This window comes from Fulmarus glacialis, unplaced genomic scaffold (assembly GCF_000690835.1).
Source record: "Fulmarus glacialis isolate BGI_N327 unplaced genomic scaffold, ASM69083v1 scaffold18254, whole genome shotgun sequence".
Taxonomy (NCBI): domain Eukaryota; kingdom Metazoa; phylum Chordata; class Aves; order Procellariiformes; family Procellariidae; genus Fulmarus; species Fulmarus glacialis.
The window spans coordinates 55429-82470 of NW_009207625.1; the positions used below are offsets into that span (position 1 = coordinate 55429).

Sequence of the window (27042 nt, forward strand, 5' to 3'; positions counted from 1 at the left end):
GTGATTTAATTTCAGCTATCTGTTCACCTGCTACAAAGGGGCTAACTGTGATAAGGCTTTGTGACTTATTCCTTCTATTGCTGCAAAACCTTGTCAGGCAGATTAGCAGGGCTTTTCACTCAAATGGATAAAAAGGATACAAAGATCAAAAGCTCTCAGGGTATCGCAACAAAATACAAAAATGAACCAATTCAGCTGAACAGCAGACAAAAATAAGCCTTTACTCTCAGGCATACAATTGGACCATAACAAAGTTGCACCCGCTTATATCATCTCTTCATTTGCCACCTGACTTAGCTCAGTCATTGTGAACTGTGTAACCATGTTGGAATCAGGTTAAGTGGCTCATTTGGTGCATCTTTTCTCTGCTGTTACAGGGGTAAGGTCCTCCCCGCATCCCCACCCTCCAAAGGACCTGGGAACACAATTGATGCAATTTTAACTTGGCTATTACGTGTAAGAGGTCACTACAATACTTACTGCCAGTAAGTGGTTTTAAGCATCGTGCTGGTGTTTCATTCTCCGCAAGTCCATTCGGCTTGTCTGCTGCTTCTCTTACACTTGGGTTCGCATTTTGAAACTGTTCTTCGTTTCCCTTCCCAGACTCAAGATTCAGCTCTTCAGTAGCCTGTCCTTCACCTCTCCAGCCCTCCCTGGATGTGGTACATTGGTCAGCACTTTCCTCACTCGCTGCTGGAGTATTGCATCCATTAATGCCATCTATTTTCTCGCCATCCGGTGAAGCATGATCCTCGGGGTAATTTGAAACATTTTTATTATCTCTTGGTTGCACAGAGTTGTTACTGGCGGGTGTCAGGGAGGTGCTGACAAGACAGTTCTTTTGGGAATGGTACTGAGGTATAATTCCAACAAATTTCAAGCCTTGACTTGCAGCATCTTGAATCTACAAATCAAAGAAGATTAGATTTTTAACTGTCAACCTGTCTTAGCAAAATAGAAATACAGAAAATAACACCCTTCAAGGCAGCCAGCATGTCATTTTGCTTCTTTTGTCCACTACCACAAGAAATTGTCATGTTACATTTTCATTAAAAGTTTCATTCTAGAGAAACAGGATGAAAAGTTCCCTAGACCATCTGAAATAATGTGAAAGTGGAGAAAAAAAGAAAAAAGAAAAAAAAAGAGAGAGAGAGAGAGAAAATGCCTACATATTTCTTCACAAGGGATAAAGTACCTGTTTGAAAAGTTTGTTCATGCTAAATTACCAGAAGTGGTTTTACCCAAAGTTTTAGTATCAACCTTATAAAGTCAAGGACTTAATATTACATCTTCTGCTGTATTAGGTGTGTGATTATGACATTTATGCAAGGAAAAGGTTATTAATTCTCTCTGTTATGTACACCATTATAACAACAGTTGTTGTTTGTCCTATTTTGGATTGAGACACAAACGGCAAACTTTCACATAATGAGTACATAAAAGCAAAGCTATTTTAATGTATCATTTTTGGGAAGATACAGAACTCAGAATAGAAAAAGGCATTGTGAGGTGAGCTAAGAAGAAGAAAAATGGAAACTAAGGGGCGCTACTATTAATGCTGTACACTTTAGGTAAAGGAGGAAACTGAAGGAATCAAATCACAAAAGATCCTAAGAAAAAAGCATTGGGCTAGTAGTAATGACAATTAGATAAAGCCGGAATTAACTAAGGAAGGTTTGAGACAATGCAGAAAGAGAAATCTCTTTTAGGCAGACTCAGCACTATGGATGCACCATCCATTCGAGTCACCAGCCTCACACTCCTCAAACCCAGGAGAAGCTGCAGTGAGAGCCAGAATTCTGTGAAAACATGAGTGTCTGCTGATTCATTTATCAAAATCACCCACCGAAAAGGAAAGGTTTCCATGTAATGTATACTATTCATAGAATATAAAGTCTAAACACATAAATATTTCAAAAAGAAATGTCTTGAGAACTGAGAAATAATTTCACTTTCTCTGCATACCATGCAATTCCAGAGACTTGAAGTGTCTTAATTATTCTCCAAGGCTCGATTTAGTATGAACTTCTGTGAAAGTTCAGGCCTTTTTTTCCAATAGCAAGTAAATAAGAAGAATTTTGTACACCTTTTTTTTTTTTTTTTTTTTAAAGAGGAAGCTCATTTCTGCATCTTCCCTACCCAGAAGTTATTTTTTTTTAAATGAACGATCTACTTCCTTGTAACGTGTTACTGTTCTGAACGCACAAACCTACAGATGATACCTGATCAACAACAAGAACTTCCTCTTTCAAACCACTATTACATTTTTCACGTTAAATTAACTCTTGATTTCGTGATCACAGAACTTAAACAGAGCTCTCCAGGAAACAAGGCAACAGTTTTCACAGATGTTTAGCCTGGCGAACATAGTTTAAGTGAATGTCAATGAGAGATGCATTCATAATATGCTTAATGGTCCTGACTCCCTGTTGTAACTTTACAAATACTTTTCTAGACAGTCAATGACAGAGTTACAAATTCAGTTCATCTCTTATCACTAATCTACAGACATACCACTACATTTGGTTAGTAGGTTGCAGGGCAGCTAACTATAGAAATTTAACTAGTATGCAACTGTTAAAGAGTTTGAGGATAGTACATATGTAGTAATTTTATTGGTCCTGGTCAATAAAGACTGCTTGTCAATCTATACCAGACTCTCCCACGTTGTGATTTGGATGAAAACAGCTTTCACAGCTATTGTAGCAATGTTTTACAGTCTTGGCTCACTCAAAAAAACTGTGTTTGTTCTAAGAAATACCTGATGATGAGGTTTTTCTTCTGAGGCTCTTGTTCTCAGAATGGAAATAGGAGGAACTAAGGACTGAGTGACAGTCGAAGCTGTAGTTGCCTAATAGTTTAGCAGAATGATTGGAAAAAGAGACTGTATCTTCAAGGTCCTTTCCCAACAAGTTAATCAGTAGTGCACAGAATAGAAAATCTTATTTAAACCTATATTTCAAATTTTCCCAATTACATAAGGGAGAACCAAGCACCTCATTATTTTCAATAAAGCCAATTTAGCAGGAAATGTTACATCAACAGTGCAATGTAAGCTACAGAACAACAAAGTGATGTATCAGCAGACACAAACAGTCTTTCCTTCCAACTTTCCACAAAACCATGAAGAGGCTAGCTCTCATCATAAACGAAGTATAAAGCCTGAACATTTTCAAACTACAAAGACAATTTGATTTTTTCAGCATCCTGTTGAGAGCTTAAATAGTACAAAATCTTAGTTGCCTTCACATCCAGAATGAATTATGCCATCGAGTATACATTCACATTTCCTGTTTCCTGTATTTGAAATATTGAATATTTGAATTATAAAAAACAAAACCCCAGACTTAAAAAAGTCCAAACCTCAGTATGTGGACAGGTTGTGCCCAGGAGCTACACAGGGCAGAAGGGCTGTTTCTACCAGCCACTTGCGGTTTTTGGACCCTTTGAGGCACACTGCGCTGGTACACACAGACAGATATGTCTGTTCCAGCCTGCTGGGAAAATACCTTAGCAAATGCGGTGTTGGGAAAGAGGGCAACGCATGGGAGAAAGTAGGGACAAAGCTGAACTGAATGGGAAGAACATGATGCTACTTTGACAGGGTCACCCAGAACATACTCCAGATCAGATAAATACCACAATTATTTGTCTTTATGTGCCAGAGTTTAGAGTACTAACAAAAAGTAGTAACAAAGGTCCTTGTCATACTACGTTGTATGACTAAATGAGAGGAAAAATCATAAAAAGCAGAACAACTGCATCTCCACCACTTACCACATAAGAAAAAAAGCTAGATTAAAAATACCCTTACATTAGGTGATCCATACTAATTTCAGTTGGTTTACTGACCTTTTTTGTATTTTAAATATGCTACATACTTGCTCTTTACATCTTGGGAAATTTTTAAAAGAGAAATTCCAACAAAATTTAAAGTAAAAAAAAAAATTCTTTAGTTCTTTCCCCAGATAGGAACAGAAACATTTTTATTGCCTCATAAAGTGCTGCTTAGATGATATTATCCACAAACACAAGAACAGGGCTGCATCACAAAAATTGTTATTGTTCAACAACAGAAGCAGAACTTAACTCGTTTATTTCAATCTGGATAAACCCCCAAGTGGGTATATATAAGTGGGTATATATAAGCAGAACTTAATTCGTTTATTTCAATCTGGATAAACCCCCAAGTGGGTGTATGTGTGTGTGTATATATATATATAAACCCCCAGTTTATAACTGGCTTGCAACAAATTGGATTTATGCCAGTTTAAAAATAGAACTTGCTTAAAGAAGGGGTGAAATTTCATGTGTACAGAGGGCCGAGGCAGTTAAAAAATTTAATGTCATCTCTATAATTTTCTTGATTAGAAATCTGGCATTTTCCCTGAAGGGAAAAAAATGACAGATTTAGCCTTTGCTATCTGTGAAATAAATATCAAATCTCCCACTAACTCTAGCAGGAATAGGAGCAAGCACCGTGTCCAACCCTGATGTCACTACCTTAACTGAATTTTAGCTGGGGCACTTGTGTTAACATTTCCTAACATTTGTGAAGTGTTACTGTTTATTTCAGAACTGACTGACCGCTATTTTTGTACTGCATTTGGAAAAAAGGAACCAGCAGCAGCACAAAGCAGTGTCACTAAACATTACATTGATGTAGCAAAGTTATGTCCCACCTTTATAAACACTTCTGGTTCTCTTGAAGGCTCCCTACCTAATTAGAAAATGGCTGACAGTCTAATATAAAGATCTGTAAAACCACACCTGGCAACAGTATGGTTGAATGATAAAATCCTCTTCTCTGAAAACTTGTTTTTAAACTATAGGCCTCACAACCATGAAAGTAGTGCAGAAATTCCAGGCTGAAAGCTCATTTTGAACAGCCACATGCAGGTTTTCTTTTCAAATCTATTTAGAATAAAGACACTTGGCAAGTTCATTGTACAGTCCACATATTGTTTGTGATTCTGCGTTTCTTGTTGCATTATCAGCTCCATAATAATCTCCTATTCACAGCGAGCATGATGGTACCACTTATAAATACAGAGGCTCAAAGATATAGATCCCATGCTGAACAGAATCATGTACTTTTGTCAGCTTCGGTAATTGCTTACAGGGAGATTCTGTACATTTCTCCCATGGGATGGCACACAGCAAATCAAACACTTCCCACAAGCTCAGGACAGTATTCCACCCACATCAATAAACATGGGAAATAACGCACAGCAATTTAATAATGAGGCTCTCTCTCTTGGATAAGGATTTTCAAACAAACGATTTAATAAGACAAGTGTTAGGAATTTCTCTTAACTCTTGTATGCCAGGAGCTGGCCATTTTTGGGATGCATCCAGAGGAAAAGCAGTTTTACTAATGTCATCAGGGCACTCCAGTATATAGCAGTCCTACATGGTCTCAAGGCTTACACTTCCTGATGATCTGGAAAAAGACACCTTGAAAACCTAGGCATTAGGACTGAACATTTCATTAATAGGTTTGCTATATGGTTCGTGATGTAACAAGGTACTGAAAGAATGCCATAGCAACCCAGCAAAGGGGACTGCTGCTAATATAAAAACAAACAACAGAAACAATTTACAAAGAGCACACATACCAAAAATGTGCATGGAAAAAGGACGACATTCTTTAGGAGCAATGAACTGATTTTCCAATGGTCAGATGCATTTAGTTAGCTCTGCAGTGAATTAAGGGAAGGACTGCTACTTAGTCCTACTGATGGCCAAACATATGGCCTTTGAAACAATAGCTGGTTAATTTTGCTCAGAGCTATCTATTTAAACCAAGCATAAACTGTCTTAGCCAATAAAAGAAATGCTTGTCTGTCTCTGTGTCTATTTGGTTGTTGTTTTTAAAAGAACAATGTTAGAGGCATTAGATCTCATAATGTGTACCAGAAACAAGATCTATTTTTCTACCTTCTTTTTAGGATTCAAGCAAATCTTCTTTGACAACAGACATAGCATCAGGGATCTTCATGCAAAGAACATGATCTTGTGGTTTGAGAAGAACGCTATGTACTGCATGCCAGGACTTGGAACTGGAAAAGGATGTTCAAGACTACAGTCTTCCAACTATGTCCTCCTTCATTAATATTTAGTAGTACATGTTTCATCACAAATACTGCACATGCCCCCCTTCTAGTTTGTTCATTTCTGAAAACAGATGTTTAAAATTAAGTCAGGCTTTTAGTTTGCCTCTGGTATTTTCTGTAGGTCTCACATGCTCCTGCCTGAGAAGACAGCAACAGTCATCAAGAGTTTACTGCTTATTTTAAAAACAAGTAAGCTTAGCTAACGTTCTGAAGGAGGGGTTTAGTTCTTTCTAAACGACTCAAAACTTTTGTGACTTTGGGATTTTTGCATCTCTAATCCTACATTACAAAAAAAGGTAATTCTACTAATCAAACAGCAAAGCAGCAACTGCTAATCATTTCTCTGTCCCGTTACTCTGAGACTCTGTTTCACTACTTGCAGATTTCCAAATCATGCAACCTTTCTGACTATGATGCTCTGTCATTTAAGCCTTAGTTCCCATGCATTTTTAACCTTTTCCAGTTTACACTCACCAATTCTGAATTTGACATAGATGAGTCATGTTCATATAAATATAAATAAATATAAATGTAGCTTTTAGAAAGTCAAATCCCAGTCTGCATTCAGGCTTTCAAATCACCAAGTATTTTCACTGTCAATTACATCAAAATAGGCCATCGGGGATAAAACACTGGAGGCATGCCTTGAAAAATGTTACCATAATCCCAAACCAGAGTCGTCCTTTAAGCAGTGTTGTTGACAGTGTTTATATTGATACTTCCAAAGAAAAACTTGACCAGAATTTTACCCTTTGGGAACTTTTTACATAAGACTACTAGAATGAAGTTGACAGATCCAAAAGAAGATAATAGAGTCCAAAAACAAACCCAAAAGCTAAAAACTAATCAGCTTCTTGAAGAAACAGATGTGTGCTGCCTTTCCATCTTTGCAGTACACAGCCCATTCAACAGAACCATTGACTTGACACTTTAAGCTCTCGTTGTATTTGTGGTAGAGTATACCAAGGCACTGAACAGGGAAAAGAAAGCAAGCTTTGCAGTTTTACAACATGCTCATTGATACTAGCCTCTGCAAAAGGGAACTGAAAGCTACAAACAGAACAGGGAGAAATGTAGTGAAGCAAGTAGCTACTGCAACTTACCGCTGGGCTGAATAAAACAGAAGAAAGGCGCTTAAGACAGTGCTGCCAAGACATATTAAATTACAGCAAGCTATATGTCTCCTGCTGCTGAAGCCAAGACAGGGATGACAGTAACAACTTGAAATTCCTCTTCAGCTTGAGTTAGCTGTACATTTATTCCTGAGAGCAATATAACCATACTAAACATGTAGCGCAGTGTGATGTAAGCACACTTGCTCCTTTCAGTATATATCACTAGATGAGAGCTCTTGAAACCACACTGTCTCATCCTCTGTGGTCTTGGGCGCGATGATTCTTCTCAAATTATCATCTTATTTTAGCATCTGTTCCTTCACAGAGCTGGCAAAGGGTGAACATTGTTGGACACAGGCTACGAAGGTTCAGTAACTGCGGTACCTGTCCAAAAGCCATGTAACATACCTGCATCTCCCCATCCTTGCCCTAAACTCTGAAAATAAATCCTGAATTTATCTCCATCATTTAAGATTTATACTCTAAAAATTGTTTTAGACCTGGGATAAACTGCTACAGAGCAGCCAGCTATGCCCACTCAACCCAAATACTTGATACACACTGTCAAAAAAAAGCCTGTAGAAACTCTGCCCCAAGTGCTTGCTCTAGAGAACAGGCATTTTCAAAATGCAGACCATGTCTTCTGCATGAATCTTTTCAGAGAAACTTCTACACTAATGGGTGAACATAAGCAAGGGGAAAATAAAGATTTATAGAGACGGATGGTTGAGTGTTGTATCTACAACCGTTTTAGCTGGATGAACACAATTCAGTGTTCTTTGTAGAACATGAGAAAACAGTCACTTATTTGTGATCAGCTAGCACTGATGTGATTCAAAACTGGGACACTGGTTTAGTCCATCTCTCTCCTAAGTAAGGAAAACAAAAAACCAAAAGTTCAGGACAACAGGAATATTTTAAAAATCAAGAATTCAGTCTCAAACTTACAGACTTTCCATTTAATTTGCAGGGAACACTTTTTAAAACCTTTATATAAACCAAAGAGTGTTTCTTTAAAATCACATTGTTTCATCAAGCCATCTGTTACTCATAGCCAAAATTACAATTTGAACAATTTGCCCACATTTTATTTTAGCACAGTATAAAATATTATATTTATTGTTACAAAAAAAAAAAAGTTGTTTTTCCCACCAAACTGAAGTGCTATCATTAAAAACATCAACTACATACTTTATAACATCTATTTTTATCTTGGTCAAGAGGATGACTCTGAAAGCTGCTGGGGGCAAAGGATTATAAAAGCACAACCAGGCTCCTGGGAGAGTCCTGAAAATAGTTTTGCAATGTTCATGGAAGATATATATCAACACCACTCTTACAGGGCTTAGTCAAAAGAACACAAGTTGAAAGAAGCTTAACCAGGAACAGATGTTTCCCTTCACACCAGGCTGTTTAAAATACAGTATATGCTATTTTTTACCATCTCTGGTTATATATACACTTACAAAATGTTAACAAAATGCACTTTAATAAATATTATCACAGCAGATCACAAACAGCTGAACCATTGATGTTGAGTTTCAATTTCTGCTTCATGACCATATCTACTTCTAAGATCCAAATACTTAAAAATAAAATAGGGGCTCTGTTTGCACTGAAAACATGCAGAAAACAAAGCAGTCGGCTAAGTGCTCAGCAATGGTTTTCATTACAATGTGCTAAAGAAATAAATGTTGTATTGTTCTTTTGCAAATACCCTGGAGAGTGAAGGTTTTGGGGTGGGATTTTTTGGGTTTGTTTTAAGGATGGAAATTATTTTAGAAGAGGTTGAGATCACATCTAGATAAGTAATCCTAGGTAATAAACAGTACTCTAGAGGGGTCATTTTCTAGCCAAAGAAGTAAACTTGAACTGCTTATTCATTTGAAGAACGATCCTCTGAGCAATATTAAAGACTCAATTTTTCCCCTCTTCTATCTTTTACTGCCACCTGCTCTGACTGTATACCCTGCAGGAAATTTCTGAACAGGCCACCCAAAACATACCTAAAGTAAAGAATAACACTTAGGATTACAATAACCATCTAAGGAACCCTGGCACCAACAGAGCAATCAGAGACTTCACAGAAGACATCCTTGTAAGACTGCAGCAGCAGAGTCAAGAAATCCACCAGCAGTCTAGTGCTCTTCAGAACACATAAGCTGCATCTCTTTGCTTCTCCTAAAAAAGAAATCTCAATGCAAAGATTAAGAGATGAAGAATAAGAAATGACAAACAAAAAGAGACAAGAACGTGAGAAATACTGGAACAGCTATATAAAAACCAGTATTCTTCTTAGCAATTACAAATAAAAGTAAAAAAAAATTACAAGATTAGTAACTTTCACATTCTTTTTTTTTTAGGAAGTTGCAGACTTTTGTCTTCTCATTTGCTTGTCATACTCTTACAAACACAAATAATTATATATATAAAAAGTACATATTATTATGGACAAATTTGTCCTGTGACACATTTCTCATCTTCCACATCTTTTTGCTGTTTCATAGTTAGATGCTGAAGAGAGTTTTAAAACTCAGAAGTGAGAGTTCAAAATCATTTAATATCACTTTCACACACTATATGGATATGTGAAGTCCCTTGTTTTGATCATGTAAGACAAATGCTCATTCTGATGTGAGTAAGTATGTAGGAAATAAGCGAAGAGCCAAATCTGGGCTGAATCACTCCCTTGACTGGGAACACCTATGGGTAAGATTTAAAAAGCTCTTGTGAATTCATATAGACATTCAGGTTTTGTTTTATAGGAGAGATAGAAGTCCTCCTAAATACTCCAACCCTGCTTCTACCTAGCAACTTAAAAGAAGCTGGAGAATTAACCTGTCTTTTAACAGCAATACTAATACAAAAGTTCTTCACCAATTAGAGCCATAACACAGATGACTCTCCAGAAAACGATGCACATGAACTAAGACAGCAGTTATCTTGGTAACACCAAAACAGCTACAGATGAACACCGGGAAAAAAACAAGAAAGCAGGAAAAGAAGTATCTCAGTAAGTGTGATAAAAACATCGATACGGAGAAATGTGCAGTGAGACTGACCTGTGGTTGTTTGGGGTGTGTAGCAGTTCCTTACCCAACCACTCAGCCAGTATTCTGCCTGCCGCTCCCTGCAAAGGAACGAGGGCAGACAACGGGCAGGAGGATCAAACCCCTCCGAGAAATGTCTCACCTTTCAGGAGTACACTGAGTAAGTTCAACTACAGTTTAAACTTATTGGTAATAATGTGTATTAATTTCCAGTGCGTAAGCTAACACTTGAAAAATACTAATTCTATAAAACCGGCAAGAGGGCTCAAATATGGCAGATCCTTTCAGCAATGTAGGATGTGAGTTCTTCATATAAGTGTTAGCAGTGAATGGCCCTTCTTTCAAAATAGTCCAATTACCTACACAACTTGCCTTTGTACCAGGGAGAACTGGTGGTCACTGTTTCAGATGCCAACTCTAGAACAACTACATGGGTGGCAGCGTCCTTGCAATGTGTTTTGTTGGCATATTCCTCCCTGGGGTCCCACTCGCTTAAGTCTGAGAGGTACCATCACTTCCTTCACCTAGCAATGCTGTTACTAGAAAATAATTGTCAACAAACTTACAGGCAAAGTCACTACATCTGCAGGAGTGAAGATTATTTCTAGGCTACTTCAGACTACAGAAGTTGTTCACAGGACCACTTAAGGGAGTGGCACATTACTGGCAACTTTTGAGCTGTGCTAATGATGGCATTTGTATGCTCACTGAAGTTCACCAAAACTATGAACAGAGGGAACAGCAATGAACAGATTTGACGCTGTCTCATACGGCAGATTTCGTCGCGAGATAAGCATTACATAGGTGTTTCAAGGTGGCAGTCACGTTCCAAGCTGAACTGGTCCACTTCTGAAAACACAAAACCAATTATTCATCTGTATGGTCTTAGGTTTGTTGGAAGAAATTAGCCTCATTTCTGAGTCAAGTAAGGACAGACCAGCAGGGAGAGGTCCTTGTCTAGTAAAAAACACAAAAGGAAGATGCCTGCATTTGGATTTCAGTTAAGCTGCGGCATTTTTAAACAACGCTTTTCTGCGCTTATCATACTTCCCCAGGGAAGGATAATGAGTCCACAGGGACAAGAAATATGAACTCTGCAATGGGGTCAAACTGAAAAAAAGTTAACATAGAAGAACTTCCTTCTGACAGAGCATTATTAAGCAGGCAACCAAGGATACAAAGATGTACTTCCTAAATTTTAAAAAGTCAGAACTGGGAAGAAATGGTACAGAAACTATTCTCCATTTCCTAACCTTTCACCAACACCACAAAGATGTGAACATAGGAGTAAAACCTTCTGCCTGTTACAGTTCTTCTAGAGCATGTAACTCAGATTGATGTGGAAAACAAAGGTCATGAGAACACATCTGGCATTTATATATGACTGCGTATCCAAAATAACGCTTTTCTTGGGATGTCAGCCTCGCTTCTCCTCCCTCACTTGTCTCAGTAGATTCAGGAGAACACTCTCAGATGAAAAAAACGTTAACAGGATACACGGAAATAAAGAGCAACTAAGGAATTAATTAAAGGCTATCCTACTTTACACGAGACACAAGTCAAAGTATTACAAAATACGGTATCTTAGAAGTAACATTTCTGACTTGCAACAACTTCAGAATGATCTGAGCCACAGTGATCAGAGGTTCAGAAGTTAGCTTTGCTCATTAAAAAGCAGATGAGCAAATCTTTAATCTCCGTTTTGCCTGAGAGCTAAAGACAGGAGTGCTAATACCAATACAGCAGTAAAGTACATATACAAAAGTTAAATTACTTCTTTCATTGCCCAGGAATTACATGACAAAGACACCATGGGACTGTTTGAGCTCTTCAGGACATGCTGAGCTGCACTAGATCCACACTGATATGAAAGAACAAACAGAACGTGGTGATGTCAACATGATTTTAAGGTACAGGAAGAGTATATCCCATGCAATATTATGTCCCCAATACTTAACTATCTCCTGTCTTTCATGGCTCTACCGTGGTCGGAAACCACAGTGGTGGCAAAAATGTACAGAAGAGAGTAGAGAGTCGGGACAGAGTCCCAAAGCGCAGAAGGATCTCAGCACAGAACACAGGTTTGACCAGAGAACCTTCTTCGGCTTTTCTTAAATGTTTTATAGTCAACATTGTACTGAGGCACTTTGTTTCAGTGAGCGAGCAGCATTCTCTAGGTGAAATAACTTCCTTGTTTTTACTTTATTACTCTTAAACATTTATAGGGAGTTATAGAAGAAAAAAGATATTACCTATGCTGTATACCATTGCAAAATTGTTTTTTGTTTGCTAGGAGCAAGCAGTTAATATTCAATATGACATACATATTCAATGCAACAAAAAGTCAATTGAGAAGTTATTAAAATTGCATCCTTGTTCAAACTCCATGTAAACAATACTCGCTCAGCAGTGCATAATAAAATTAATAAAATTCATTTTCTCAGAGAAGAGGAATATTTTCTAGCAAATTCACAGCTGGAGAAAATTGTGACTTGTTTTGTTTTGAAAATATGGCTACTCTATTTGGTGTCTTTTTTTTAAAATATAGTAATTTGTAATGCAATAAGATGGTAAACCTGTGCTAAAAGCCTCTATTATGAAAAGCTCCGTGATCAAGGATTTGCCTATTCAATTACAGCACTCTATTAACTTCAATTGTATTCCACAGTTTGAGAAGAATTATAGGGTTGTTCTTTTTTGAAAGCAATTGCCCTCTCTAACAGCTTTTTGTTACTACTTTCTTTGAAGAATGTCCTTTATTTTTCATTTATTTTGTTTGTAAACATCTGTTTTATAGGCCCTTAAAAGCAATGGACATTTCTGTTGCTCAGAAAAATTAGTTAATATGACAATTAATTGCTACTCCTAAATAAGACCTGTTTCCTGTGTTAGATTTACATAAAAGTGTTGAGACTTTCACAATGTGTTTAATCAGATATAGACAGTGACACAGCACACATTTGACAGCAACAGCTTCAAAGAACTTCAAATTCCTCTACATCAAACAACATCTGAGGATGAGAGACATACTCAGCCTACAGAGAAACAGTAAATATACATTTTAGCTATTAAAATTTAAATTATTATATTTCAAAAAGGCATCTTCATAACCCCGTAATCACATGGCTTCTACCAATAGAAACATTTCCATGTCTAGAAAAACATTCTAAAGAGTCTCAGAATTGGATATTTATGGAAATAAGATAACTCCTGGATTGTCATTTTGTTTTCATGTTAGCCATTTTCTGTTGCAATGATGTAAAATTTTGCTACCAGTTGTGACAGGTAAGCCGCTATTTCTACTCTGACTCAAAGAACTGAAGAACAGAATCAAACATGTTGAAACTGATACACAAGAACTACACCAGTTTTGCCTAAGTGTGAATATATTGAAATAATCCAAGATAGCATCAGAATAGAAGTACAATAATACAATAAACCCTGAAACAAAATTCGGACTCAAACTTTTGAATATTAGTAAGTGTTCAGAAAACTTCAGTTTGTTCTGATACCAAAATCTATGTATCGTTAAGTATGATGACAATGATCAGATAGTCACAGCTGCATTATTTTTAATCCAGTTTTTACAATTCATAGTAAAAAGGAAAGATTGAACATGAGTGCAGTCTGTCAAGCGGAGTCCCTATCAAGCTCATACAGCCTGTGCTGAAACTTGTTCTACAAAATTTTCTTAAGTATTATCACTGCAAGATGGATTAAAGCTAGGGGAGTATGCCTACTCACACTACTCTTACACCATGTGGCTAAGTAAATATAGTATTTAATGCTAGTTTTTATAACATGCAATAGGACACAACAGATGCTGCAAAATTTGAAACATGCACAATGAATCTGTCTTCACTAAAATGGACATAACCTGCTAATTTCCAGTCTGGCAGAATATTACAGCATCAAAAACAATTTTAAAAAGAAGGCAACAAATAAAGAATTGCAGGGTTCTTTTCAAATTCCCCACTATATATAAAGGTTTATTGAAAGCAACACTATTCTGGATGACAAAGGGATTTAGGCTACCAGTACCAGCTCTAACTGCTAACATCATGTGATACTGAAAAAAACCTTATATTAATCTGGGGGATTCCAGGAGTTAATAGGCCTTTTAGCTACAGTACTATCCAACAGGATATTTTGACACTAAAATGGAAATTATATATATTGTTTCAACTTGAAATGTTTACACCATTATAGGACTGTCTTCTACATTGGTAACTTAGTTGATATTATCTGTGAGAGGTCACCCTCCTGTGATACTACAAATCATTTTCTCATAATAATATGATCAAACTTGTTTCTCTCCATAAGTATAATTTCCCTTCAGATACTTAAAATTATAAAACACCAAATTCTAGTGCAGTTTTTCAACTGCACAAGATGTACACATATTCCTATTGTCAGACTGACAAAACTAGAAGCAGTAATTATACTGCAATTAAAAGCATACTGTGTTTTGGTTTTGCCTTTTTTTTTTTTTACTCACTTTCTTAATAAAATCGGGTATCTCCTTTTTGTCTGAAAGTTGGTTTAAAGAGGAGCAGCGCTCTACCTCCAAGACATATCCTTCACTATGGACATCACCTTTTGGAGACCTAAAGAGACAGACAGAAAAAAAGAATCAGTTTCTGTTCTTAACACTGGATACCCAGACATCCCCTTTATAAATATTTCCCATGGAGAGCTAATCCTCAGACAAAACTTCAGTTCCAGCACATTCACTCCATTGAGCTCAACACAGTTCTGACAAGCGGCAGCTACAGCATCTCACCTACTTGCTAGGGAAGGAAATCACACCAATGACTGCAGATGGTGGAATGCCTCGGGGACTTCCAAATTTCTTTATCTGTCCAAGAAACACTTTGTCAGCCTGGCATCTATGGCCAATGCCAAGAAGATGCACAGGTGAATATGCAGAAAGCAAGTTCCAACGCAATGGGCTGACAGATGCCCTGGGCCCCACAGGGCAGCCTGGTGTAGGGTGTAATTAAACTAATCCCTTATCTACTACCATTCTAAGTCAACATTTAAAAATCTGGGGTTAATCAAAGTAGTCTATCCTTCAGTCTTACCTTATACTTTGCTGTTGAGAAATGTAAAGCTATGTGTGAAACCCCTCCTCTTTCAGAAGACACTAACTCCTAAAATAATTCAAAGTGTATGGCATCTGCCATATACATTGCTGAACATCAGTGCTGTGGAAACATTGGTATCGGTCAAAATGTTCCAAGGGAAAGTTTGGAAGTTATCCTGAATGATCTTGAGAAACAGTCCATAGGTGTGCACTGCAAAACAGTGCTACTGAAGGCAGTTCTTATCTCCTCTGGACTCACATGAAAAGAAACTGATACGCCTGATCAACAGAGGAAATCTAGAGAATCATTTGTTCTATCAGTTCTTTAGGAGAACACATGGAGGAACGTACAAAAATAAAAGCTATCCTATAATTCTTGGGATTAGTAACAAAGTAGTTATTTAACATCCCACATGGAGAATCAAAAGATCTAGTTTGAAACAAAGAACTAACCCTGGCCAGCAGTCGCTTGATGCTCTGGATACCTACAGGACAGGAAGAAAGGTGCAGAAGTTTGAACTGGTAGTGCTGAGGAAGCAGCAAAACAACAAAACAAGGGCTTTGCAGGCTTGCCACATTTGCAAAAGCAAGTCTGTGTAAAAGCCCTGTGCTGGGGACTGAGATTGTGTGACACGTAAAACACGCTTCAGCAACAGATGGTCCCAGGGGCTTTCCCGAGATGCCAACAGTTACTCGGAGCCATGAGATGCGTAGGCTGCTGACTGCAAACTGGCAGTGTGCTTCCTAGGCAATACTGCAGAAATTTTCTGACAGCATCACATGACATTGTATTTTGTACTTGATCCTCCCACTTTCACACAGGCTATGCTCTCACTTCGTTTCTCTTATCTCACTTATACATGGGACAGGCAGTACAAGACCATGGTTTGGGAACACTGAAGCCTTTTCCCTACTTGTTTTTCCCCTCCTTTCTAGGTTCTTCTTATAACTTGTGGTCCCATTCTGTTCTTCACTCTGGACAAAAATTTTAACAAAACATTGGTATCCATGGAAACTCTCCAAACATCTTATAGGATTTACAGAAATCATTGTTGGGAGACTAAAAGTATTCCACCACTACTCCTCTGTAACAGGTGTACAGAAATTAATTTAAGCAGCAAAGAACAACTTTGTCGACGAAAAAAAATAATTTTGTGAGGGATAACACATGAACTGCAGACAACCATTTTTGTTCTTCTAGATGAAGTCCTAGATAAGGTAATCATTCTGTGCAGATTTTCCGCCACAGATGAACTCAACAAATTGAAGAACATAAAAATAAACTTAAGAAAGTCTCCCTGCTAGAGTACATACTGTTATACCAACATTTTTTCTAAAATCTGAATATGACTAACTGGAAACGTAGACCTGATGTTACCTAGCCATGTTCCAGAATGAAGTAAGTATGAGCTAGGGCTCTCTAATGCTCTAGCAATCAGTAAAACCATCAAAACTGCCACTTGATATTGCAATGCTTAGTCCATACAACATCAAACGGAGCAAACACAATTCTCCAGTGCTTCGGTTGTTGTATAATAACAAACCAGAAGTGGGTTACTGGAATGGGCAGCAAGAAACCAAGCCCTTTTCAGACAACCAATCCCATTTTTGGGGGGACAACACCAAGCCTCTACAAACGTGAAGACCAAACACTTCCCTTGTCGGGGCAACCCACCACACTCACCTTCCAGCCTGGCTGAGGAAGCCATACTCCCAGCCTGGCGACTTTGAAATAATACAGCTCAAATTCAAAGTTAAGATACCAAATCCCAAAAATGAAGTATGTGCCACACTATCCATGCTTATTTACATGCAGATGACACAAAGCTGAGTGGTGCGGCTGACACGCCTGAGGGACGGGATGCCATCCAGAGGGACCTGGACAAGCTCGAGAAGTGGGCCCGTGTGAACCTCATGAGGTTCAACAAGGCCAAGTGCAAGGTCCTGCACCTGGGTCGGGGCAACCCCTGGTATCAATACAGGCTGGGGGATGAAGGGATTGAGAGCAGCCCTGCCAAGAAGGACTTGAGGGTACTGGTGGATGAAAAGCTGGACATGAGCCGGCAATGTGTGCTCGCAGCCCAGAAGGCCAACCGTATCCTGGGCTGCATCAAAAGAAGTGTGGCCAGCAGGTCCAGGGAGGGGATTCTGCCCCTCTACTCTGTTCTGGTGAGACCCAGGAGTACTGCGTCCAGCTCTGGAGTCCTCAGCACAAGAAAGACAGGGACGTGCTGGAGCGAGTCCAGGAGGGCCACAAAAATGATCAGAGGGATGGAACACCTCTCCTGTGAGGGAAGGCTGAGAGAGTTGGGGTTGTTCAGCCTGGAGAAGAGAAGGCTTCGGGGAGACCTTATTGCAGCCTTCCAGTTCTTAAGGGGGGCTTATAAGAAAGATGGGGACAAACTTTTTAGCAGGGCCTGTTGTGACAGGACGAGGGGGAACGGTTTTAAATTAAAAGAGGGTAGATTCAGACTAGATACAAGGAAGAAATTTTTTATAACAAGGGTGGTGAAACACTGGAACAGGTTGCCCAGAGAGGTGGTAGATGCCCCATCCCTGGAAACATCCAAGGCCAGATTGGACTGGGCTCTGAGCAACCTGATCTAGTTGAAGATATCCCTGCCCATGGCAGAGGGGTTGGACTAGATGACCTTTAAAGGTCCCTTCCAACCCAAACTATTCTATGAATCTATGATTTAACATGAGGCCCAGAACAGGAAAAAAATGGGACAAACCCAGAGACACAATCCTTCCTGTGCCCACTCTTTCACTGAAGCCTGTTCTTCACATAGTGTTCAGGTCTCCACGCAAACCGTGGCACTGCTGTAATGGCTTGCTGTGACAAACATGAAACCTTGTTAGCTCCAAAAGAACAAGAAACACTGCATCTTCATGTTTAAACCCACTGGCTGTCTGTAAAAACAAACTCTTTTTAAACTGTATTGGTGAGGTTTATACACAGGTATAAGGAAGAGGGAAGTTCGCCCTTGAACCACTCTCTCCCGATTCCTCTCCTCCCCCTCAACAGCTCCCTGGAGTCTGATTTTGTGCAGTTTTTGGAGGACCTACTTCCAACTTCTTTGAAAGGAGTACGAATTATCTGAGATACAAATTATATCCATAAAAAAATAGTGATTCTTACTGCAACTGCTTAAAATGACCTGTTTATTTTCCCTCCTTTAACAAGCACTTACTTTGAAATACACTTGCTGCTTGTAAATATGTAAGCAAACAGGAGACAGTGAATTCTTCCTCAAAGAGTCTCAGAGCTACCGCTGCACTAGGGCTCATGAAAGAAATTGCATCAAATACCACTGCACTCTGTTAAGAACATTATTTTACAGAACACGCGTAACAGATCCTACTAAAGGCCATAAAATCTTCAGTTAAAATCTTCCAACAGAAGTACTCTATATTACCAAAAAGTATTTTTCCATGCTTTCAAGCAAAATACATCTATATGTATTAAAGGCAAGTCTTTGTCTATACTGGTAGTTTTCACCTTTTTAGGAAACATTTAAGAGCCTATTATTCTGCCAAAAACAAACAAACAAAACAAAAGCCATAGCTTTTCACATGAAAATAATAAATAGCTGTGGATTTCACAGACGGCAAAAATAATTTTCTGAGCAAATCCAGGTGGGCAAGAAATTATTTCCAGCCTCTATACAATAAACAATGCATTTCATAAATGAATCGCAAAGTATTTCATAAATATCATAGAAGTCTTTCGTTAAACTCTCTGAATATTATTAGTATACCTGTAGCTAAATATAAGTACAGGTAAATTCTATACTGCACAGAAATTATCATATTTTTTGTTCTATTCATTTAATGGGACTACTTTTAGGACCACTATCATTAGAGACTATGAATTAGGAGCCCCAAAATACACACATTCATCAAGATCACAGAAGTCAGAGGAAAAGTCAAAAGCAGAGCTCAGGTCTCCTGATTTCAGTCTTCTCCCTGCACTTGCATTCCCCTGTTCTCTTCTGAAGAAGGACTGATGTCAATCATCTGAGAAATAACCCAATAATCCATACTCCGGAGTCTCTTATCAGGTTTATAGCACAGGAAGTTACTGGGAGTCCACTGTATAAAATACTTTAAAATTAAAGCAATGGTTTTATGCAAAGTTAATTTCCACTTCCCCATCATAAAATATTTTGCAACAGAAAGCGAAAGAGAAATGCTGAGATCAGTTTAGTCAAAAAAATGTGTAAGCCCCAACAGTTTGAAAGATCTTCCTTTTCTTCTGGATGTACAGTCAGCAATTTCTTCCTCTTCTCTTCCTCCTCCTAGGTTGGAAAACTGAATCTTCCTCCCTTCCTCCCTCCTCTGCAAACATTCAAGGTTTTTTTATTACCTATGTTCCTCTAATAAAAAAATCCTTGGGTTAATTAAAAATGGCCCAGCCCTGAAAGAAGCACACCTGGATACAGTAAGGCTGTACCCTTCTTGGAAGCTAAGATGAACCAGAGAAGATGGTACACCCCGACTGATTACAACGCCCTGTACTTACTACAATGCATTGTGTGATACCTGAGAGGGAACAGAAGGGACAGTGCGAACCACACCATGGCTTCGCCTGCAGTGGGGAAGGACAGTCTCCTGCCCACCACCCCAGGAGAGGACAGCCACAGGTTAACTGTGGAGACTGACAGAAAATTTCACTGTATCTTATATACCCTGGGCTTTCATGTGTTTTTCTTCCTTTGTTACATATCTCATTGTTTGTTTATCTTTATTGATTTTCCCGAAGAAGGATTTTTCTGTCACTCAAAGTACCCTCAGTGACCACCATGGACAACCTTAACCAGGGGGTGGCAAAGAGCTGAGAGGGGATTTCAGTCTCCCCAGCGCTGCGCAGAGGGACGGCGTTTGCAGGCCCGTCGGGGCCGGGGGTGGAGGGTACCCGCAAGTGTTACTGATACGTAAAAGGCTGAGGACCACAGACTTAAAAAGAGTGGCGTCTTGAATCCTAAATAGGACCTCTAGTGCCACTAAAAAAGAAGAAAATACATAGAATAAATAAGATTTTCACTTATAATTGGAAGTTCACTGGCGAAAAATATTTTATGATGGTTGTTTCAGTAGGCTGTCATTTCCTGTACAGCTGTTTGCAGTTAAGCACCATTTCATGGTGGATAAACCGTTACCAGCTGTAGAGAACCAGTAACTTACACAGTAACTATTAAAGCTGACAACTCGGTGTCTGTTACAAACTGGATTTCCAATCCTTTTCAGATACAAGAAGGAAATGAGGGAGACAACATTTGGTCCTAATCTTCCTGAAGTTCTCCATGCCCATGAATTCAGAAAGCCGAAAGCACACTTGTAAGCTATGCAAACACTCTAAAATGACTATTTAAGATGATGCTAGGAATATAAGTGCAGTTTTGAGATTTTTCACTACACAGGAATAGCTCTACAGTTCAAAATATAACTGTACATTTATAACAAACTGATCTACATTACAAAAATAAAACAACATCAAGGTGATTAACATGAGTAGTTGGTATCTGTATAATTCCAGGTTAAAAAATCTAGCAAGACTAGACTATCTGAAAACCAAGAAGGCAGCAATTAAAAACCCATAGGTTTTTATGACGCCCACCCAACAAACACACCATTTTGTATAAAAATAAAAGCAGGTATATTGTATCATAACAACCTCAACTCTAACCCACATGATACTGTTTTAACTTTATTAGCTAAGCATTTTCTTCACTAGGTATTTTCTTATATAGGAAACCTTATCACTGGAATATATATTATTCGTTAGTAAAATTTATAAATTTTTTAATGACAGCATAGAGAGTTTCTTGAGAAAAGTTCAGGCATGTATGGATACATAAGCATCTTTAATGTGCAGTGTTTATAATTTTGAGAATACAGATGAAAGAACATTTATTTTGGGTCAATGTTAAAAGTTGTTGTAAGGAAATATGTATTTCTTTGAACTTGAAACAAATAACAAGCTTTAAAAACTCAAGCCATTGTCCCTTGAGCTAAAGGAAGATATCTGTTGACTCTTGGGTATGGAATAAATATTATTTTTTCAGCAAGTTGAAATCAGCCTGCTGAGAGCAACAACACACACTGCATTTGCACACAAAACGTATTTGATCTAATGCTTATGAAGGCAAGGTCAGACATTTGCCAAATTCAAGCCTAAATCCTACATGAAAACCAAATAGATACACATACACACACATTTACATTTAAATTAAAAATATATTGTACCAATGCAAAGTATCTACTTTCCAGAACTCAAGCATCACAGAACCACTGGAGGAGATCACTGATAGTGAAACGCCTTTGACTGGAGTTCCTATATTTCTGCAGAGATCTTTTGTAGCACATTTCAGGGCCCATGAAGGAGAAGAGGGTTGGCGACAGTCAGCATGGATGTAGCAAGGGTAAATCTTACTTGACCAACCTGATTGCCTCTGATGTTAAAGTGAGTGGATTTGTGGACGAGTGAAGGGAGGGCAGTGGCTGTCATTGATGGCAATTTTAGTAAGAGGTTTGGCACTGGCTCCCACGCTATTCTTGTATGAAAGTTAGGGTACTACAGTCTGGAAAACCAGATGAGTAAAAACCAGTTCCATGGTTAATGGTGACGTCCTGTCTAGAAGCCAGTGACAAGTGAAGTCCCCACGCAGGGGTCTGCAACCTGGGACCTGTCATGTGTAACATCTTCATCAATGATATGGAGGAGGGGACAAGTTTGCAAATGACATCGGAGCAGGGGATGCAGCTGATGTGGCAGAATGCGTGCTCCAAGAAAGCTCAAGACCACTGTGCATGTTTTATACAGTGATGTGCCACTGAAGGTCAAATGTAGCATGAAAAATTTTCACACGGAGAATGAAGAAATATCCACAGAAACTCAAAGTCAGGCTTGCCAGGCAGAGGCACTAGTCATGGCTCAAGGCTCTCTCCACTGAATTCTACACAAAGTCAGAGCAAGAACTATTTCAAGTGCCTCTCAAAAAAGCTTGAAGAGAAGAAAAGCTTTTGGGGGCTAGAAGGTGTCTCAAACAGCTAAGAATCAGAAATTTGATTAAATGTCTGTATGTTTTTAGAAACATTTTCCTCTGCCTTCGGAAGGCAAATGTGCAAATCCAAATGCCAGAGAACCAAACCAAGACTTCACAAAGCATAACATTTCCAGGGGCTGATGCTTCTTCCCAACATAATTGTCTTTTCATACTTCATCAGTTCCTTGGTATATACAGTTTTCCCTTCTTTCTTGGGAAGGGCTGTTCACTATTATTAAAAGGGGAGTTTAGAACGACTAGGAAAAGATAGAGTGAAAGAGTTGGTCTTTCAGGTGTGAAAATCAGGATTTCCCCTTAAGTCAACATAATTAAGCAAATACCAAGTGGACACTGACAACTGGAAATGCAAACATAGCATCAAAGAAACAACACAACGACTACTGTCTTAAGTCATTTCATATTGCATGTTTACGCCATTTCAATCTTTTGCATTTACATCATGCTACTTTCCATTTTCTATAAATCCAGACTTTCTATAAATCCATTTTCTACATCTTCTGTAAGTCCAGACTTTAAATGACACACAGGACACAAAAATTTAGCTATATCTCAGAAGATGCCATTAATTGAAATCACTTGGAATTAATGTTGCATACCAGCAAAAAAAGAAACAACTGTAAAAATCCTGTTTTACTATTAAACTTTTGAACTCAGCCTGTCAAATTCCTTTTCAGATAAATAGAATTAGTTTTGGCCAAGTGATGAAAGTTCGCATTTCATCAGGATTAATGGATATAGGGAAATTATAGAAATAGAATCAGAATCATCTCATCAAGTGAATCACTGGAACACCTGACACCTCATTATTTTACAGAAAGGGAAAACAGCTGCAGAGTTGTTTGAGGTAAACATAGAAGTCTACTCTAAAAAATTATTCTTAAATTATACTACTTAGTCTACTTCTGCATGGCAATGTTTCCCTGCTGATTACTTTATTGATTGGAGGCAAAACCTGTAGAAGGGTATGTCCTAAGACACAGATGGAACAACAGAGAGAAAGACCTCTCTGGAAGTCAATTTATATCCCCTGCTTCACTCTACTGTGCTGAAATGGAGCACTTGCAAACATGTCAAAACCATTGTAAGCAGACAGTTTACGAGCCTGGACCATATATCTTTCCTACTGGAAGAGAATGGAACTTGCTTTCTGGTGCACAGTATTTAGAAAGGGAAATTAAAACATTTTAATTTACATTGAATTTTGAAACTTTAAGATACCAGACAGGGGTGTCGCACTACAGGAAGCTGGGAATAAATTAAAGCAGCTTCGTGCTACAGTTTTGTTACAATTTTGTTCAGGGGCTGACTTCGCGATTTCTTTGCAGGGAACAGGTTATCTGCAACAGCCACAAGCTGTCCAAAAAGTAACGTGCAGAAGGCACCTACACAGAGATTGTTATATTAAAAACTAGCGAGTATGGAAATAAAAGGGCAAAGAGAGAAAGGTTATTACACACTCAAAGAAATAATGATCTCTGTTCCTCAGGGGAACCTAAGCGACATACATGCTACTCTCCTTATCTTCGCTAGCCAGAACCTCCCAAATGCACAGACCTTCCCCTGTCCCTTCCACCAGAGAGATACGCTGTCACACGTTTGCGCTTTCCAGGGTACCACCATATATCCCTTCTCCTGAGATTCTTGTCTTCAAGTGTAAATCAGTGTGAATCAACTTTTCTCAAGTGTGAATCAACGCGAACCAGCAGGCCAGGGGCTACACTTCACACCTGGAGCCTTCCCTACATTCAGAAAAAAAACCTGTAAAAACCTGGGCTTGAAGATTTTTCTCTGCATTTTTTTTTTTTTTTTTTACAAGATGCCTTCTCCAAGAAACCCAAGTGTCTCAGAACTCAGCACAGACAGTAAAACAGTCAATTGCTTTTTAATTAAGAAGTCCATTGAAATTTAAAGAGAGAAAAAGAGAGAGAAAGTATTCACAGGAGCATTAAAGTTATTATTCCTTTATCTGACTCTATTCTATTCGACTTCCAAACCACTTCCAATCAACTGGTTAGTGTGCACAATGCAATTAGGTACTAGAGAAATATTTAAATTTATTATACTAAATTTAATGAGAGCAATGGCAGAGTCCTTCAGCTACTTGGTTGACTACCTTCATGCCCAGTGCCTCTAAAGAATTAAACACTCCTATATTTACTTTGGTTTTTTTAATTGAACATGACACTTTTTGCAGTGCAAACAATTGTGTTGTTGATTTTAAAAAAAAAAAAAGTATCTGTCCTTTACTTTCATATTCTCCCTAACATTTCCAAGGGACAAATCTTGCTTTTCAACATTTACAGCTTCCATATATATCGTAGGAATGAGTTTCCTCAAATGTCCTAGAGCAGGAATATCCTACTTCCCTATTTACCAGAAATTATTAGATAGCTAAGATAATGAAGCCACAGAGATACTAGTACAGATTAAACACAAAACTATCGTAGTGACTTTAAAGGTCACCTTAAATGTACAATGACATTGCAAATTCACACTGAGTATTTTAAAACTCCAGGAGAACGGCAAAATCGGAGGAATGACACTAATAGGTACTTTTTCCATGAGTTCTAATGCGTAACATGTCTAAGCACTACCTTTTCCATTTTATTCTTGAACAAATTAAGGCACTGCAAATCTCAGCGATAGCAGCAGCATACAGTTCCTGACACACATCATCTGCTGCAGCTAGTATAGCCTCTTCCTACCTTTGGTAAGGCAGTGCTATAAAACTAAGCCCTCAAAATGTGAGTCAACAGTATTCATTTTAAAACATAAAACTGACATATAAAGGTGCAACACTGATTAAAGACTAATTCAAGTGTTCAGTTCTGTCTCTGTATACACAGAATTGACATTACTGTACCTAAAAGGCACTAATACAGTTTCATTTCTGTTCCATTCAGGCAACAAAAATAGCAAGGTGAAAAACCACACTTGGTATCTGCCAGACAACTGACAGATGAAGCGTATAGTGTTGGAGCCATCCGTGGTGAAACACCTGCAGTAAGAAAGGAGCTACAGCTTCAGGTGTTTTGCAGAAAGTGCCCGGAAAGCCCGAGGGTGGGCCCCACACCAAGGCATAGAGCTTTTTATGACTCCTTGGCTCCCCATGAACGCCTGGCACCACCATTACAGAAAACAGCAGGGGACCACTTTGTACTTCAGAGCATAAATGATGTTACTAGTAATCCTACAACTGTAGCTGGACTACTTATACTCCTAAACTCTTACGACAGAAATAAACACTCATCTGATCAACAAATATCCTAAGCAGACCTTAACTTCTACCCAAGAGCTCAACTGTTTTATACAGAGACAGCCTACAGATGCCAGAGACCTGACAGTCCTCAGTGAAAAAAGTATCATTTATTCTTTATCAGCAGTGTAATGAGAAAGGTTAATTAAAAAAATTAACAGTATGTCTTTTTTTTCCTACTGTTGCATATTTTTTCTCCCCAGCTATTAGTGGAATGGGATAAACTCACGGTTCAAATACAGCTGGTCTCTATGCAAGCCATGGTCATCTGAAATCTGTGCAACACCCATCCCCCTTTATTGTGCTTGGCAATGCAAACACTCGTTGCACCCACACACTATGGAAGCAGCTTCTCCCATACTCTCAGCCAAACTTGGGAACATTTAAACTACACGAAATACCAAATTGATGTCATTTCCCTTTCTGGTACTTGTCTGTTTTTTCCCGCTGCATCAAGTCTCTTCCGCTTCCCTAGGCAGTCAGAAATGACACATAACGCAATGCAAAGAAATGGAGCGTGAATGTAAAAGGAAATATAATTGGTTCAAGACTTTCTACTGTCTTCAATTTTGTATAGTCATTTACAGCTGTCTAAAGTGTGTGAAACACTGGCACCCAAGTGAGTGAGTAGGCAATTAAGATTTTGTACTCTTTCACAATCATTCTGCACAGATGTAAACTACTGGATACAGTACGAGACACACTGAGTGCTCTGGCTTGAAGACCATGTCACTCTGCCGAGAAGGATGCTGCTTTTCCCTGACGTGTCTTCACAGCTCAATCCTGGAAGCTGCTGAATCCTTGGTCCCCAATCCAGAAGTGCTTAAGTGCTTACTTAACATTGCAAACTCATGCATGTAAATACTTTCATTATTTGCAGCAGGGTATTTTGCAGGGAAAGGAAGGCCCCAAAACCAAGCAAGCTCAGCCCAATATTACTCAAGAAGTCCACTGTTCAACAAAACATTTTATGTTTTGACCATAAAACTGGAAACCCTTTAAACAATAATATCAGGCAAGCCAGCATGAAGTTCTGAATTAATAAAACTAAAAGCAAGTCAAGGTAAATTGAGAGTTATTTTAGAAGCTAAAATTGCCTGCAACACCTAATGCCTACATATATTTGGTAATGAAACCAAAACTTTTTCCTTAGGTCACAAACTGAAGTTCAACCCTGTCTGTAATTGCTACCAATGGATTACCAGGCTGTAGCAAATTGAATGGTGGTTTTACTCGAGTTTTAAAGAGGTGTCTAAAACAGTTACATCCTCTCCTTCAAGCATCAGCACAAAGAGAGGGACTAGGATTGGCAAAAGAAGTTTAATTATCCCCCAGCTTTCAGTATAGGT

General features: G+C 38.5%; 1 protein-coding gene across 1 annotated transcript in view; it reads right to left on the minus strand.

The window, feature by feature from the left end:
- RFTN1 (raftlin, lipid raft linker 1) overlaps nucleotides 1-27042 on the minus strand; it is an 89898-nt gene that overhangs the window by 32079 nt on the left and 30777 nt on the right. Inside the window, exons 3-4 of the mRNA XM_009576200.1 lie at nucleotides 14780-14888; nucleotides 481-904 (exon numbers count right to left, since the gene is read on the minus strand). Of these exons, the coding sequence (XP_009574495.1) occupies nucleotides 481-904; nucleotides 14780-14888 (533 nt within the window). The remainder of the gene's footprint in view (nucleotides 1-480; nucleotides 905-14779; nucleotides 14889-27042) is intronic.